The sequence below is a fragment of the Hyalella azteca genome, unplaced genomic scaffold (assembly GCF_000764305.2).
Source record: "Hyalella azteca isolate HAZT.00-mixed unplaced genomic scaffold, Hazt_2.0.2 contig15153, whole genome shotgun sequence".
Classification (NCBI taxonomy): Eukaryota; Metazoa; Arthropoda; class Malacostraca; order Amphipoda; family Hyalellidae; genus Hyalella; species Hyalella azteca.
In genome coordinates this window covers 283-17,607 of record NW_025945013.1, presented here as the reverse complement: position 1 = coordinate 17,607, position 17,325 = coordinate 283, and the positions used below count along the sequence as shown (strand labels likewise).

Here is a 17,325-nt window from a genome sequence, read left to right as displayed (position 1 = left end):
CTCAGTCTTTAATATTGAAAACTATCTAGTGATATAGAATAAAATGCAAATATTAAAATAAAAAATACATTTCTTACAAATTAAACTTGAATAAAACTATAATATTTGAAGCTTAAGCCCCTTATCATCCTGATCCACTTGATGGGAAACTCATCCATTTGAAGCGTGACTTGGATAATCCAGCGTGTCAAGGTTACGGGCCAGCGACTGGTCAGTCCGAACGGAATTATAGGACAACTTTCCCTAAAGGTCTTGCTCTTGGGTTACGATTCAGGCAGGATTAGCATTACAACAAACATTTTATTTAGCATTCACAATCACTACGTACGGCACAAACACTACAATCCGACGAAGCAGCACCGGAAAACGCACGCAACTGGGAAATGCCTAGTCATTATTGAGTGTTAGCTGACGTGATTTGTTGTGACTTATCATGGCCCGGCTAATCATCGTTATACGCGCCTCCCCTCGTCTCAGCTTAAGACCCTCGGCCTATATATGCACGTCATCCCCATTTTATTCAGAGGACGAGATGATCTGCCCGCCAAGTGACGAAGAGTGTGGGCTTTGATGCTTATTTTTAATCTCTTTAGAAGACGTTGGTGCAGACTTAACGCCTACATAGCAGGTGACCTGGGTGCAGACTTAACGCCAACAGGTGACCTGGGTGCAGACTTAACGCCAGCACTAGACCTGGATGCAGACTTGACGCCTACAGGAGACCTGGGTGCAGACTTAACGCCTACACGAAACCTGGGTGCAGACTTAACGCCTACAGGTCACCTGGGTGCAGACTTAACGCCTACATAGGAGACCTGGGTGCAGACTTAACGCCTACAGAAGACCTGGTGCAGACTTAACGCCTACAGGAGACCTGGGTGCAGACTTAACGCCTACATAGGAAACCTGGGTGCAGACTTATCGCCTACAGGAGACCTGGGTGTAGACTTAACGCCTACAGGAGACCTGGGTGCAGACTTGACGCCTACAGGAGACCTGGCTGCAGACTTAACGCCTACAGGAGACCTGGGTGCAGACTTAACGCCTACAGGTGCCATGAGTGATAGACTTAACGCCTACAGGTCACCTGGGTGCAGACTTAACGCCTACATAAGAGACCTGGGTGCAGACTTAACGCCTACAGGTCAGGTGGGTGCAGACTTAACGCCTACATAGGAGACCTGGGTGCAGACTTAACGCCTACAGGAGACCTGGGTGCAGACTTAACGCCTACAGGTCACCTGGGTGCAGACTTAACGCCTACAGGTGTCATGGGTGATAGACTTAACGCCTACAGGTGACCTGGGTGCAGACTTAACGCCTACAGGTTACCTGGGTGCAGACTTAACGCCTACAGGTCACCTGGGTGTAGACCTAACGCCTACAGGTCACCTGGGTGCAGACTTAACGCCTACAGGTCACCTGGGTGCAGATTCAACGCCTACAGGTATCCTGGGTGCAAACTTAACGCCTGTGGGTGATCTGGATGTAGACTTAACGCCTACCTGGGTGCAGACTTGACGCCTACAGGTCACCTGGGTGCAGACTTAACGCCTACAGGGACCTGGGTGTAGACTGTGCATTACAGCAAAAAGTCTGTTTTTTTCTGTGAAAGTTTCATTCCAGCAGAAAAAAGTTCTGAAATTGTTGGCCTCACACTCTTACGCACACCGTACTTTCTCTCCATATTCCTACTCTCAGACAAATGAGTGAGCCTTGGTCCAAATACTGAGGCGCTTTCTTACCCACAACACGACCTGCGAGTGGACGTAGCACTGATACGCCCTTTTGTCGGGGTAAACTGGGGGTATCGCTACGTGAACAAAGTCTCGCTCTTGTAGGTGTTACTTGGTTCCGCCACACTTAAATTTGATGACTAACTTGAGGGAAACTTCAATGGTTTGCCTGAAATTTTCTTAAACTTTGTATTCTCTATGAATGATGAAATTTACTGCGTTTAATTCGTCATCTTCTGATGAAGCTCTCGTTACTGAGTATCTTTGAGTCGAATTTACGGTTACATACATTTGTAAATTCCAACTTCGATAAGTTGGCATAAATCACGATTTTTTGAATTTCCGCCGTCATCTGATGATGTACTAATGTCAAGGCAGCATATATTTAATTAAATTTTCCGTTTTATGTCCTGAATGAAAATCGGAGGAAAATTTCTGTGTTAACCTCATCTTCATGTTTGTATGAACACTGCTTTACTTACCCAAGTTGTAGTTCGTTATTCTAATTTTATTCCTACCTTGGCTGTAATTTGTTACTTTGACTGTATTCAAACCTAAGTTGTAGTTCGAAATTTTAACGATTTTCGTACATGAGGCGTAGTTTCGTATTCTAATGTTTTTCGTACCTGATTTGTAGTTTGATATTCTAATGGTATTAAGGCCAGAGTCGTGCAATTGAATTGCTCACTAAAAGTTGTAAATAACTGAAAGTTGCAGTCATTAATTGACTTCATGACTTGCAATGGAAGCTCGAACAGTCTCGTCTGCTGGTCCCTTCGGGCACCACTGCTCAGCACTAGGGGACTCCTGTGATACAACGGAACCAGTACTAGGCTGCACCATCTATATACCAGGGGGACCAGTACTAGGGTACAACAGTCACACACCAGGGGGGTCAGTCCTATTCCAAGGGGACCAGTAAAGTTGTGCAACATTCCCATTAAAAGGAGAGGCAGTACTATGGAGCGACAGTTCCATACCAGCGGAACCAGTCGCATATAGCATAGGTGCCGGTACTGTGCATCAAAAGTCAAATATCAGAGTGACCAGGCCTATGCTAGGTGAGCCAGTACTATGAAGCGACAGTCCCACATCAGAGGGACCAGTTCCATAACAGGAAGAACCAGTCACAAGCACATTTCATACGAGATTTTCACACCGCAAGTAAGAAGCATATCTCGCTTACCAACGCAAGTGGGGGAACCTCGGACGATGTCTTGGCACATCTCGTGCTTGCAAGATCACGCGAGGGAAAGTTGTTGCAGTCGCATTCTTGAGCTCACTCGGACAATCTCCTAACCTTGGAAATAATGGACATCTTTTTAAATTTCTCTGGAGTAAATGTTAATCCCGAAACATAAGCAAAGAATTATCTGCAGCTGTGGGTCCCTCAGGCTCCAAAAGAGAAAAATTGTGTACCGTAGCTTATGTAATGTGATCAGAAAACCCATTTTCATCAATTTTTGAATAATCAATTTGTAAATGTAAGGTATAGCAATTTTATGAACTGTTAATTAAGTTTAAAGATATTATACATAAAGCTGATACCATGGCACATGCCTCTAATTTGTGTTATTGGGACCACCTGCTGGTTATATGAATAATTTAACCACCTTACTAGAATAGGGTCAAGAGGGAATAGCTACACCTGTGGGTGACGGGGTTACTTAGGATCACATGTCAGCAACCTATTAGGGTTATAGTGGAACTCCGCCTTATGAACTCCTGCACCACGTTCAAACTGTTAGAGCGAAAAAAAGTTCAAACTGTTAGATCGAAAAAAAGTTCAAACTGTTAAATCGGAAAAATGTGCTCAGCTGTGCGACCGTGCTTTGCTGTAAGACTCCGGGCACTGCAAAAATATGGAATCGACATAGAAATTGTCGAAATCTATCGATGATAAATTGGGCATCATCAAGCAACATGCGGCGGCATACGGGTTTTTAACCTAATTGCTTAGGAGTAAGGCCAAATAAATGTACGATCTCAACTCTCTTTGGTCAGAAGGAAATAAGATAATTGCTTTTCAGCTTAATGTAGAGAAGGGTAAATATGACTTTTGAGGAGGTCACATACGGATCGAAGTCTTCTCCATTAATTTAAATGTAAAATTATGTTCGCTTTACTAACCGAGTTTGTGCATAAATCAGTTATAAAGTTTATAAGGCGGAGTTCTACTGCAATTGTAATCGCCTGCCAGAAATATTGTTGGTACGTTCACAAGCCTATGAACAGGCGAGAGCAACATAGAGTTACCTACGAGCCTGCCCGTTAATTGATAGTTGAGTCCAACTGAGTTGTATTCAGAAAGCTAGAAGACGCAACACTTTTTTTTTGCCAGATTCCTATATACGCCTTTAATTCCTATACACACCTATAGATTCCTATACAACTATACTTGTCGAATTAGAATAAGTCTACCAGTTAAATCGGGTATAGTTAGACAGTTATATTTAAGGTCCTTTTGTGTCGCCATTTGTAATAGTGGCCTAAAACTCTAAAAAAAGTGGCCTAAACTCTAAAACTCTAAAAAAAGTGGCCATAGGACTAAAACTCTCTTGGAACCTTTTTCTGTCTCCGACAGATGAATTTTAAGCATTTTTAAGTGCAAATTCTAAGTTAAATATTATATTGCGAACGCGTAATATCTGAGTTAGTTGGAAATCAAGTTGATTGTTGTAGTAAATGCACATACGTAATCCATAAATCGATACCTCATTAATTAGCTGAAAATGTTACCCTATGCAGTTTTCGACAAACTTGCCAATATATCCATACTAATATATCATTTGGTTTTTCCTTTCAAACTTAAACTTGCTAATATATCCTTTGGTTTTTTTCTTAAAGACCTACACTTGCTAAGAAATCCTTCGGTTTTTCCCTGAAGACTTAAAAACTTGCCTTTCCTTAAGGCAAGGACAATATATACCTAAACCTTATAACCTTTGGTCTTTCCTTAAAGACTTAAACTTGCTAATATATCCTTTGGTATTTCCCTAAAGTTCTATGTTCAGGATAATATTTTCTGTGGCGCTGTAAGATACAGTTAGTTCATCACCGCTTTGAATTAGGCCACAATATAAATAACTAACTTCAAAGTAATTGATGTAACTTGAGCAGGTTGTTTTTGTGGGCAAAGCCAACGTACGTATTCATGAGCCTGAGTTCATTTGTTTAGCAGATGTCCGTGGCAATCGGGTTCGCTAAAGGTTAAGGTTTCTTAACACGGAACACTAAAAGAAAACTCGTTTAAACTGCCTCCGCTTTCCCTTGGCCAGAGAACTTGAAGTCGTAAGGTCAGGTGGATATTTGATATGGGTTAAGTTAATGTATCTGGATGCAACATACGAGAGGAGAAAGAATGTGGATGCAACATACGAGAGGAGAAACAATGTGGGTGCAAAATATGAGAGGTCAAAGAATGTGGGTGCAACACACGAGAGGACGAAGGCATATAGGTTTAATGTACACGAAAGGGGTAATGCCTGTGGACGCAACATACTAGAATGAAAATGCACGTGGATGATGCAGTCGCCAAACCGACTAAATCTAGTTCAGCAGGCACAGCTATTGCGGGAGAATCTGGGCTAAGGTTTTATCACATTGACCTCATTGTTTAAAAGTCGCCTAACGGGTGAGGATAATTAGCTTGAGGATAGGGATACGTAGCTTGGATGAGGTGATACGTACTTTGAGTAGGATACGTACATTGTGAAGAAGGATATTCGTCTGACGAAGGATTGATCCAGCTATAACTATGCATCAGGCAGCTTACAGCCATCACAAAATTTGCGATAACGGGATTCAAGAGAAAACTTTTTTGATGTATAATCTCACCCATCTCAGGTTGGAATAATTTCACACGCATTGTGGTTCTTGCCAACGGTGTTTGGTGAGTGCCAAATGTTTATTAAAGAAAAGTAATGAAGAACGATACAAGACATATTTATGCAACAATTATGCAAAGCACAAATCGGGGTGCTGCAGCTAGGTGGCTAAAACTCACCAATTATTCAGATAAAGCTCGGATTGTGAATTTTTTATGTTAGGTCGTAAAATGCTTCCCTATGCTGACTGAAAGGCCGTAGTGAGCAACATATACCGTACGCAGGGACAAATCTGTGTATAATTGTACATCGTGTGTACTGGAGAAAAACCTTCACATTCCAGAAAACGGAATTCTGAACAAAGTAATATGAGATAACAGCATTCAGGATGGAGGCATTTGAGGTAACGGGACTTGGGACCAAGTAACTTGAGATAACGGCATTTGGGTTAAAGGAATTGGAGATGATGGGATTCTGGATGGATAGATTTGAGATAAAGGGATTTGAAGTAAAGGTATTTGTGACAACTGTACTCGGTATATTGTGTAACTTAACTTCTATTTCCCTGATGAGTTTCCCAGAAACAGCAATCTCGAGAGTAAACTATTCGATCTTTAACAGAAAATTAATAACTAAAGAATACTAAGTTTGGTGACGATAAAGCAGCGGCGCAGAGACGATGACAGACGAAGGCAGGAGGAGAGACGTGCGAGGACTGGCGCTGCTGCTGCTGCTGTCATGCCTCGCACACGAGACTTCTGTCCACGCCGTGAACAACGTGAGTACAACGGGGTCCAACCCTAGTGGCATGAGCCCTTAACCCTCTACTGCCGTATGTCACTCTCCGGGAACATAACTTCTAACGTAAATTATACGTAAACTATTGAGTGTAGCAACCTGAGGAAGTTTGTACGCAACAGAGAACATTTTAAAGTTGTCGCACGTGGCGGCAACCTTCAGTGCAAGTCATTTTGCGCTCACTAGAACGTATCTTTTTTGGGAAGTAGGCTTGTGACAATATTGCTCCGAGTACTCATGTCAGGCGGCAGAGGGTTAAGTAGTGATCCCTTATGGTTGGAACTCTCATGAGTGAATCCTCATAATGTGAACTCTTATGGCGTAAATCGTCCCAGTGTGAACCCTTACGTTCTGAACCCTGATGTTGTGATCCTGCATGCAGATATGTACCCTTATATTCTAAACGTTTATGTTGTGATCCTTCAGATATGAACCCAATGCTTTGAACCCTTAGTGCGTTGAGGGGCTGGGGTTTTACTATTATATTTATTTGGAGGACGAATTCAACCTCTAACCGAATAAACGATCTCATTAATGTTGTTACAACCCTAAGATCGACGAAGGGTCGTTGGTTCGGGTGCGAAGGCAAGGAATTTCAACACCTCAACTCATCCCCGGACCTGTGGGGGAACTAAACGTTCCAATCCCCACCAACATCGCAGTCTTTGGGGGTGAGTCCTCCAATTAGGGGAATTTTTTCTTTTGACAAAGTTGGCGGTTTTCTCTGTAGTTCTAAATTTTGAAGTGGGTCTCACACGATGTGTAGAAATTCTGGTGGAATTTTTAAGCTAAGATGCCAGGCAGTGGGGCCGTGTTTGGTTGGGATGAGTTTCAGTCACTCGGTGGCTTCTCTGAAAGTGAAAACATTTTTCCACGGACGATAATTGACTGACTGAATTTTTTCAGGGTGGGAAACTCCCTACATGGGATTCCGTCATTTTTATTCACTATATCTGGAGTGCAAACTTTATGCCACTTTCCGTATGGGGACAATCGAATAAATTTCAACTGTCCAACCTCAGGATAAGCGAAAGAAAACAGCTGCCTGTATAATTCTCGTAACTAATATCATATCATGTTGTAATATCATACACAAAGTTACTGGGTCTCTGCAAGCGGGCCCTAACGCACGAGGATGAATCAAACTGGATCAGAAAACTTTCAAAGGCCATAAGGTTTACTTAAATTTCATGGAAAACCGGCATCCACGACACAGGACTATCACTAAATGCAAATAGGTTTACGAATACAGACATTATATGGACATTAATTACAGATATTTACAATCATTACAACGTGCGGTAGGGCAGGCAAAAGTAGGCTGCTTACTAGCAATCCGCTGCTTCCCGCGAAAACTACCTACGCATACTTTTTCTCTTCAGTCTCTGTTAGAGAGGTGCGGCGACTGAAGAAAACTAATAGCGCGGCCATGGCTGGCCCGCTACAATGTCAAACTTGAAGCTACTAATTCTTTAATACTGGGTATAAACAGTTAATTTATCAAATTAAATAGGAATTGCAATCCTGAATTTGTTTGCTTAATGCCAAGAAGAACTCTAATTCGACAAACGCCATTTACACCGCCGCTGCAAGTGAATCCAATTTACTTCCCCTCACAAACATGAAACTTGAATTCATCTGACGCCACCTAAGCCTGTCGGCGCAAATGAATTCCATTTAATTCATCCTACAAACATGAACCATAATTCCCCTTCCCTCGGCAGGTGCTAACGCAGTGCCGGACTCCTGCCCCCGCAACCGCGTGGCGGTGGAGGATGGATCCTGCCAGCAACTCCTGACGCAGGGCAACTGCTCGGTCAATGAATACGTCCTGCTCAACCCAGAGACTAATAAGGTGGGGTCCTGCTCAACCCCGATACTAATAAGGTGGGGTCCTGCTCAACCCCGAGACTAATAAGGTGGGGTCCTGCTCAACCCCGAGACTAATAAGGTGGGGGGTCCTGCTCAACCTCGAGACCGATAAGGTGAGGACGCGTTCTGTTCAGTTGATTAATGCTCATTTGCGTTACTTATTCATGTTTTGCTCCTGATACTTTCCCCTCCCGTCCGCAGGGCTACTGCGCTCCTCGCCTCTGCCCCCCCGACCGCATCTTCATCTTCAGCACGCAGCTCTGCCACGACCCCCGCGAGCTTAACATCTGCCCACGTAAGTGTGATGTAGGGTGACGTATAGTGATGTAAGGTGATGTGATGGTGGGGCTGTGTGGTGGGATGGTGTCTGGTTATAACTTGTGGTGTCTGGTAATTCGTAGTGGCTAAGACGTTGACGAGTAGTGGTGTGTAATGGTGACGATACGTGATGAATGGTGGTGCTATATGTATTAACTGATTTAGGTGCCCCGTGCGCTTACAGGAACCAAACCACAAATACCCCCACACCGTATTCTCTAATGTCTAACCGATGCCTCCAGGGTATTTTTAAGAAACCTACAGCCACCCTATACATAACACCCACCTGCCGTATAACCTAACTTGAGCCACCGTGCATTTATAAGAACCAATCGTACTACATGACACCCGGTCTCGTATTGCTTCACAACACTTACACGTCGTATAACCTAACTTGAGCCACCGTGCATTTATATTTTATATTTAACTTGAGCCACCGTGCACCGTGCACGGTGGCTCTGCTTGAGCCACCGTGCACCAATCATACTACTTGACATCGGTCTCTTATTGCTTCACAACACCCGCCCGCTATATTAACCACCTGCGCTGTATTAACCACCTGCGCTGTATTAACCACCTGCGCTGTATTAACCACCTGCGCTGTATTAACCACCTGCGCTGTATTAACTGTATTAACCACCTGCGCTGTATTAACCATCTGCGCTGTATTAACTGTATTAAACACCTGCGTTGTATTAACCTCCTGCGACGCCTGTGCCACAGCGGGGCGGGAGCTGTTCGAGTCGAGCTACGGCACGCCGGTGTGCCAGTGTCCTGACGGCACCTACGAGGGCGACGATGACCTGGACGATGACGTGTGCGAGCCGCTGCTGGGACAGATCGCCAACTGCCCTCCAGGCCAGGTGACGTGTAGGAATGCGTGGCTTCGCTGGAAATTGCAAATAGATAGGTTTTACAGCTTAGGTTTTTTGTTGCAATCATGACTGTACTAATTACTGATTTATCTGTGTTCTAGAATTTTCGAACTGACGATGGAGCTGGACTCCGAAACGTTTTCTTTAAAGATACTATGAATTTTTGTGGAGTTTTCTTTGCTTTTAGGTTTTTACTGATTTAGGCTTCCATGCGCTTATAGGAACAAAACAATCAAACCAAAAATACACCCATACCGTATCAGCTAACCAGTGCCTCCTGGGTATTTATAATAAACCAACAGCCACTTTTTACTTAACACACGCCCGCTGTATAGCTTAACTTGAGCCACCGTACATTTTAGGAACCAATCACACCACTTGACACCCGTTCTTGTATTGCTTCACAACGCCCACCTGCGCTGTATTAACCACCTGCACTGTATATTAAACATCTGCGCTGTATTAACCACCCGCGACGTCTGTGCCGCAGCGGGACGGGAGCTGTTCGAGTCGAGCTATGGCACGCCGGTGTGCCAGTGTCCTGACGGCACCTACGAAGGCGACGATGACCTGGACGATGACGTGTGCGAGCCGCTGCTGGGACAGATCGCCAACTGCCCTCCAGGCCAGGTGACGTGTAGGAATGCGTGGCTGTGTGCTGCTGGCATGGCTGTGTGAATTGGTAATTTGCGCTACACATAAAGCTATCTCCCAAGGCATATGACGGTGAAATAACGTTTATCATGAGTTTATTACATTGAAGCTACGTTTAGTCAGCGTTATTTTAAAATCAAATGCCTGATAAAATAGTTTTTTAACGCTATGCATAAAGCTATAGGTTTAATAAAGGTTAGGTACTCATATATCTAATTAGCCAATAATGTCGGTGCTAGGCAGGTCTTGTGGTTATCAAGTAGAAATTAAAGACCATAAAGAAAGTGCTGTGGTCTGCGGTTGAAAAGTAGTCAGTAATGTCGGTACTGGGCAGGTCTTCTGGTTCCGGTCCCTGGACATGGGCCCAGAGTGCGTCCCCGATCCTTGCAATGGACTCAACCTCAAGAGGGGACCCAACGACCTACCCTTCATACCGTCGCTGATCAACGGCAAATGTTTCCAGATGGGGGCGGTAATTTTGAAAATTAACTAATCAAAACAATGAAATGGTTTTGAATATTTTTTTTTTAATGATCGTATCTAATTTTTTGACTGATTTTTCGTACGAATTGGAATTAATATTTCTCATATTGTTTCCTAAATAAATTATTTTTCTACAGTCCGTAGGAGTCTGTCCCAACAACACCTGGTATGGTCTCGCCCTGGACTCGCTGAAGGGGGTGTGTGCCACCTTGGAAGAATTCGGGTACAACGTCTTTGACCCTGAGACTCTACGCACTTTAATCAGTACCTTAGGACCCACAATAACAGAAGGGTCTGATCCGGTAGGGGCTGGAGTTGCAGGTGCAAGTGCGACAGTATTTCCTGACGGTGGCGTACAAGCCTCAGTTTCTGTAGGAGGAATACAGACGTCTGCGTCAGCTGGAGGATCACAAAGTTTCTTGCAAGCTACTCCCGGGACTCAAGTTAGTTCATCACTACAACCAGTCGAACAAATCAACCAAATTCAGCAGCAGATAACCTTGCTGCAACAACAACTTAAGAGACTGCAAGATACTTTGGGGCAGCAAAGCATCCAAACTACTTCACCTGCACAACGAAGAACTAACGGCGTTGGTGTAAGAAAGCTTGATATTGGTGAAAACTTGATTACTTTGAATGGTCGCAGCCAAACGCTGTCTAATCAAGCAGGAACATCGCCAATTTTCTCATCTGCCTCAACTACATCATCTTCTTCTCTTCTCTCCTCGCCGTCGGTTGTAAGAGCGAAACTGGAGTCACGTATTACTGATGTGAGTGACGCTCCTTCGTCAGTACGAACGCCTCATTCGATAGCTCAACCTTCTCCATCGTTATCCCATCGTTTCTCCACAACCAGCATAGGGTCATCACCTCGGCCTAATCCATTCACCAGTCAAACAACCGCGCAAGTGCAACCACCCCGAATAACCACCACCGTGGGGCGTGATAGGGCCATTACATTCCCCAACGGTAATTACCCGCCAGCCAACCGAAGAGCAAATACCCATTACTCCCCTCAGAACAATAGACGAGTCCTCTCGCCCGCTCAGACTCGTTCCAACGTACAAATTCAAGTTCAACCTTCCGATTTTATTCAAATTCAGCATCATAATCCACAGCAGCGAATTCATAATTCGAATTCACTGGAGCTGCACACCGCGTTCGGAAAACCTTTCGCCGGTCAGGAACTTATCAGCGCTCGGTCGCCGGCGTTCAGGAGTGGAGTGAACAGTGCGCAGGAGTGGCATGGCGGGGGCCCTTCGTTCATTCCGAATGACTCCCTAGAACAATCTTTGTCCCCTAACTTCTTCCTTGGGTTAGTGAAACTTGAGACTTTTCAATTACTCTGTAGATAATCACACACCAAAATTTACAAACTTGTGCTCTGTACGCTTTGTTTATGAAGCAACGAAGAAATTATAATATTGACCAACATTATCATTTTACGATTATTAAACTCTCTGTTGAACATTTGGTCGTTTTCCTCTAATTATGGCACCCGCGACCTTTCCAGGGGTCGGAGGAAGAGGTCAACCAACCTCACTGACGAGGGCCCGACGGCTCGGCGCATCCGACGTCGCCGGTCGCCTCTACCGCACGCGGCGCCGAGCAACGTCTTCGAGAGCCGCCTTGTGGGGTGCCGTGGCGGTGCCATCAGGGACATCAACGCCAAGTGTCGCAACACGTACGATCATAATTATACCAAATCAGCAAATATCTTGTCATTAGCGCATTTTCTCATTTATGGAAAAATGCCCTATTGTGCTTGCCATGTCCGTCCGTCCGTCTGTCTGTCTGTCTGTCTGTCTGTCCGTCCGTGGCTTCACGTTTTCGTCGACGAGAAAATGCGCTCTCTGTCGCTCACTGCAGTGAGTACTGAGTTATATTTTATAATATTTGTTGAGTATCCAAGTTGTGCATATTGACAGCGATTTTTCATGTATAGTTGGGCTCAGAATGCCCGGTATAGTAGAGGATTACTTAAAGTAGGTTCGCTAGCGTGGACATAGGCAGTGCTATCAGGCACTCACTGCATGAAAATGTTATAGGATATTGTATCTTTCTTAATATGTCGATTATGATGAGAATGCCAACACTAGTTAGGTGTTTAGAAACATGAACTTTCATTTCCTATTGCAGGTCTTGGGGGAAATCACGATACCCTGATTGATTACACGTATAGTCAAAGGACACAAGTCGATGATAACTGTCGAGTTGATTACTATGGAATTATGTCGAAATCAAATAGGTCACTACCACTACGTGCCCAATGTGATTAGTTGTGCTTATAGAGTAATCTTTTGGATTGAATTATTTAATGAATTGTTGATCTCATGACGAGGAATCCAACGATGGTCTCAGTCAAGGGACGCCATTAACCCTTGATGTGATCAGTCGAAGGACGCCTCTAACCCTTGATGTGATCAGTCAAGGGACGCCTTTAACCCTTGATGTGATCAGTCAAGGGACGCCTTTAACCCTCGATGTGATCAGTCAAAGGACGCCTTTAACTCTCGATGTGACCCGCCATGTTCCCCCAGGATCCTACCAGCTCGCATCCCGAAGCGCCCCGTACGCGCCGCCCCGCCCACCCCTCCCCTCCAGTCCTGCAACGGGGTAACTACTCGTACTCGACCCTCTCCACAAATTCACAAAACTGTCAAGTGTTCAATATTGTCATTTATATAATTCACTTAAATAAATGAATATATGATGCTTCTAATATGCTATTAAATTTATATTTGATTAGATCGCACGTGTCAGCCCGCGTGATAGTTGCCTCTATCACAAATAATCGTCATAGAAGTAGCGATTATTTAACATAACACCTATTCTCATCATTTACGTCACCATTTCATTATTGATATCACTGAAAGTAATTATAACATTTTGGGCATATTTAAACATAATATGCATACTATCAGTTGAAAATATTTTTTTTGTTACTTGAAAGCATGTTTCGATGCCTCACAGCTTTAAATGAATTAAAAATTATGGACAGAGTTGAATTGGATTTGGTTATAGTTAAACAATTTTGATACAATAACGATATTTTTGTGATTAAACGTGTACATTTAATCCCCAGGCCTTCAACATCTTCAGGCGCTGTGTGCCCCAAGCCGATGCCCAGAACTCCGTCAATGCCTTTGAACTTATCAGCGCTCGGTCGCCGGCGTTCAGGAGTGGAGTGAACAGTGCGCAGGAGTGGCATGGCGGGGGCCCTTCGTTCGTTCCCAATGACTCTCTAGAACAATCTTTGTCTCCTAACTTCTTCCGTGGGTTAGTGAAATTTGAGACTTTAATTGCTCTTTAAATAATCACTCACCAAAATTTACAAACCTGTGCCCTGTACGTACATAGTTTACGAAGCAACGAAGAAAATTTTTAATATATACCAACATTCTCATTTTACGATTATTAAACTCTCAGGTGAACATTAGTTCGTTTTTCCCCTAATTATGATACACGTGACCTTTCCAGGGGTCGGAGGAAGAGGTCAACCAACCTAACAAACGAGGGCCGGACGGCTCGGCGCATCCGACGTCGCCGGACTCCGCTACCGCACGCGACACCGAGCAACGTCTTCGAGAGCCGCCTTGTGGGGTGCCGCGGCGGTGCCATCAGGGACATCAACGCCAAGTGCCGCACCGCGTACGATCATAGTTGTACAAAATCAGCAAATATCTTGTCATTTTTATTATTTGTTGATCCAAGTTGTGCGTACTGCCTGCGTTTTTTTATGTATAGTTGGACTCAGAATTTCCGGCATAGTATAGGATTATTTAAAGTCAGTGCTCTAGCGTGGCCATGGGCAGTGCTATCAAGAGCTCAAAGTATGGAAATGTCATAGGATAATGAATCTTTGTCAATATGTCAAGTGTGATGATAATACCAAGACTAGTTAGGTGTTTAGATACCTACCCTTTCGTGACTGACGGAACTTCTCGGTCCCAAACCACACGGTACGAATAGCATTGACAGCGGTAAATTTAACCGAAACGAAAGGGTTTAAGTTTTCATTTCTTATTACAGTTCTTCGGCAAATATTGCGATACCCGGATTGATTAGTCAAGGGATATAAGTCGACGATAGCCGTCGAGTTGATTACAATGGAAACATGTCGAAGTCAAATAGGTCACTACGTGCCCGATATGATCAGTCGTGCTTATTTAGTTATCTATTCTACTGAATTATTTATTGAATTGTTGGTATCATGAAGAGGAATCCATCGATTGTATCAGTCAAGGAACGCCTTGAACCTTTGATGTGATCAGTCAAGGGACGCCTTGAACTCTTGATGTGATCAGTCAAGGGACGCCTTGAACCCTTGATGTGATCAGTCAAGGGACGCATTGAGTCCTTGATGTGATCAGTCAAGGGATTCCTTGAACTCTCGATGTGATCAGTCAAGGGGCGCCTTTAACCCTAGATGTGATCAGTCAATGGACGCCTTTAACCCTAGATGTGATCAGTCAATGGACGCCTTTAACCCTCGATATGATCAGTCAAGGGACGCCTTGAGTCCTCGATGTGATCAGTCAAGGGACGCCTTTAACCCTTGATGTGATCAGTCAAGGGGCGCCTTTAACCCTTGATATGATCAGTGAAGGGACGCCTTTAACCCTCAATATGATCAGTCAAGTCTACTCGACCTTCACCACAAAATTACATAACTGCCAAGAGTTTAATATTGTCATTTTAATCATTTTCTTCAATAAATGAATATATGTAACTACCATTCAATTCGCATTATATGATACATTCATTTAATTCATATTTATTCGCACACTATTCAATTGTTGTTTGATTAGATCGCACGTGCCAGCCCGCGTGATTGTTGCCTCAATCACAAATAATCGTCATAATAGTAACGATTATTTAATGTAACACATATTCTCTTCATTTACGATGATGCTTCACAGCTCTAAAAGAATTAAAAACTATGGACAGAGTTGAAAAAAACTATTTTAGCGTGCATTTGAAATGATTATAATTAAACAATTTTGATTCAACAATATTATTTTTGTGGTTTAACGTGCACATCTTCCCCCAGGCCTTCAACATCTTCAGGCGCTGTGTGCCCCAAGCCGATGCCCAAAATTCCGTCAATGCATTTGCCCTCGGTTGAGGCGCTTCCAATTTCGTTTAGCTGCAATTTTTCGCTGAATTTATTTAGCTATAATGCTAGGTAATTTTTTAGAAAAAAATTAGATATTTTAAAAATTATATTGTGCTCTCTAGTTCGGATAACGAGAACAGACTTTTATTCAATGGCAGTAAAGGGAAGAGGACGATGATCAGTGCAGGCTTGGAAACGAGAACGTTTTTAATGGAATTTAATATTCATTTAAATAGTTAAAGTAATTAAAAGACTTATCAAGACCCTGAAATATTTCTTTAAATATTCTCTTGAATAAATATTGACATTTCAATCCTTTTTTGTATGTTTACGAGAAGATGAAGTGGGTTTTGTTGAAGAGTTGAACTTATATGAGTGTACAAATATACGCTTGATATCCCTCGAACGTTTTTCTCCCTGTTATCTTACACACTAATCGAAAAATATTAATTGCATGCAAACTTTATCCCCATCAATTTATCATTTATCACACTGAGACACAGGATATGGAAGGAGTGTTGCTTCCTCCGTGCTGGGGCACACGCGAGGGAAGTAGGGTTACTTCCCTCTTTACAATGATACACCGGTAAAAATCTAAACAATAGCCGTAGATATGTTATCGATGAGCTAGATTGCCATCCAGATAAATTAATAGTGGACAAAATTGAATTATTTTTTAGTCTCTGTCTAATAAATTGTAATCAATTACCTATAAAGGGAAAACTGCCGAAATCTTCTCTTCTCCAAGAAAAGAGTTCTGTTGCGTGTAGTAAGAGTTGTGGTGGTAGAAGCGCCTCAAAGTCCTGTCTCTTCCAAGAGACTGGAGTAATTGCCAGCTAAAGAAGTAGGAACATGATGCTAAAACTTTCGTCGGTGCAGCGTCATATCGGATCCAAGTTAAATAGGAACCTTTCATAGGAAACAGTGCGGTCTGCGCTGCGCTCATGGTGCTGAAAGAGACTCTTAATTATTATTCCGAAGTTTATTTCCAAATGGTGATATCACAAAAGCACATCAGCATTGAATTTAATCATTACATTTCTCGGAGTTGGTTTTCTAACGATAAAAACTTCCTAGTTTTCCACTTGGGTTGATTCTGAGCTGAGCTAATGTAGGTGAATTATCCAATTAAATATATGAACTAATTTCCCATATTTAGCGTGATGTACTTGTGCAAATTTTTTTCGATCTTTCAGCCAACTAATTTTGTATCAGTTAAAATATAAAAGAAAATAAGTTTAGCTTATATAAATTCAAATTAAAACTTAGCGATGACGCGCACGTTTTTCAATTCTCATTGAAACGAAACCTTAGCTCTGTAAACAATGTGCGGCATGACTGCTTTGGAGATCCGAAATAGTTGTACCTATAAATTTTCAGTATTGTTTATGCAATATTTAAATTACAAAATTAATGATCTTGAAATTTTGTTTATATTCGTTGCTGAACGGATAGCGGTGCCTTATGATTTCTCACCCGTTTCGCATGGAGCCTAAAATTAAAAAGCTTTCTCACACGCCAGTCAGCGTTTAACGATTTGGATTTGGGGCGTGATGACTCTGAAGGGAAGAACATTTCTGTGTCAGGCCTTTGCAACGGCCATCAGCCACGCATCACATATTCTTTTGTTAGGAGGAAGAAAG

At 43.0% G+C, this 17,325-nt stretch overlaps 1 protein-coding gene across 2 annotated transcripts; it reads left to right on the top strand.

Moving 5' to 3' along the window:
• The first annotated feature begins 6,121 nt into the window (after nt 1-6,121).
• Nucleotides 6,122-15,940, top strand: LOC108671746. 2 transcript variants are annotated; one of them, XM_018159319.2, is made up of 10 exons: nt 6,122-6,341; nt 6,915-7,032; nt 8,086-8,216; nt 8,435-8,528; nt 9,917-10,056; nt 10,415-10,552; nt 10,701-11,878; nt 12,077-12,247; nt 13,104-13,179; nt 15,617-15,940. In XM_018159319.2, the coding sequence occupies exons 1-10, from the start codon at nt 6,243-6,245 to the stop codon at nt 15,689-15,691; spliced, it is 2,220 nt and encodes a 739-aa protein (XP_018014808.1). In that variant the 5' UTR covers nt 6,122-6,242; the 3' UTR covers nt 15,692-15,940. The 2 variants fall into 2 exon arrangements, with proteins under 2 accessions (XP_018014808.1, XP_047740273.1); XM_047884317.1 differs by lacking the exon at nt 9,917-10,056 and adding an exon at nt 9,275-9,414.
• The last annotated feature ends 1,385 nt before the right edge of the window (nt 15,941-17,325 follow it).

Bases quoted from the DNA above. Each gene is read 5' to 3' on its own strand.
- LOC108671746 (XM_018159319.2), top strand. From the start codon at position 6,243: ATGACAGACGAAGGCAGGAGGAGAGACGTGCGAGGACTGGCGCTGCTG. The intron at 10,553-10,700 runs GTAATTTTGAAA...ATTTTTCTACAG, and splicing joins AATGTTTCCAGATGGGGGCG to TCCGTAGGAGTCTGTCCCAA. The intron at 13,180-15,616 runs GTAACTACTCGT...ATCTTCCCCCAG, and splicing joins CCCTCCAGTCCTGCAACGGG to GCCTTCAACATCTTCAGGCG.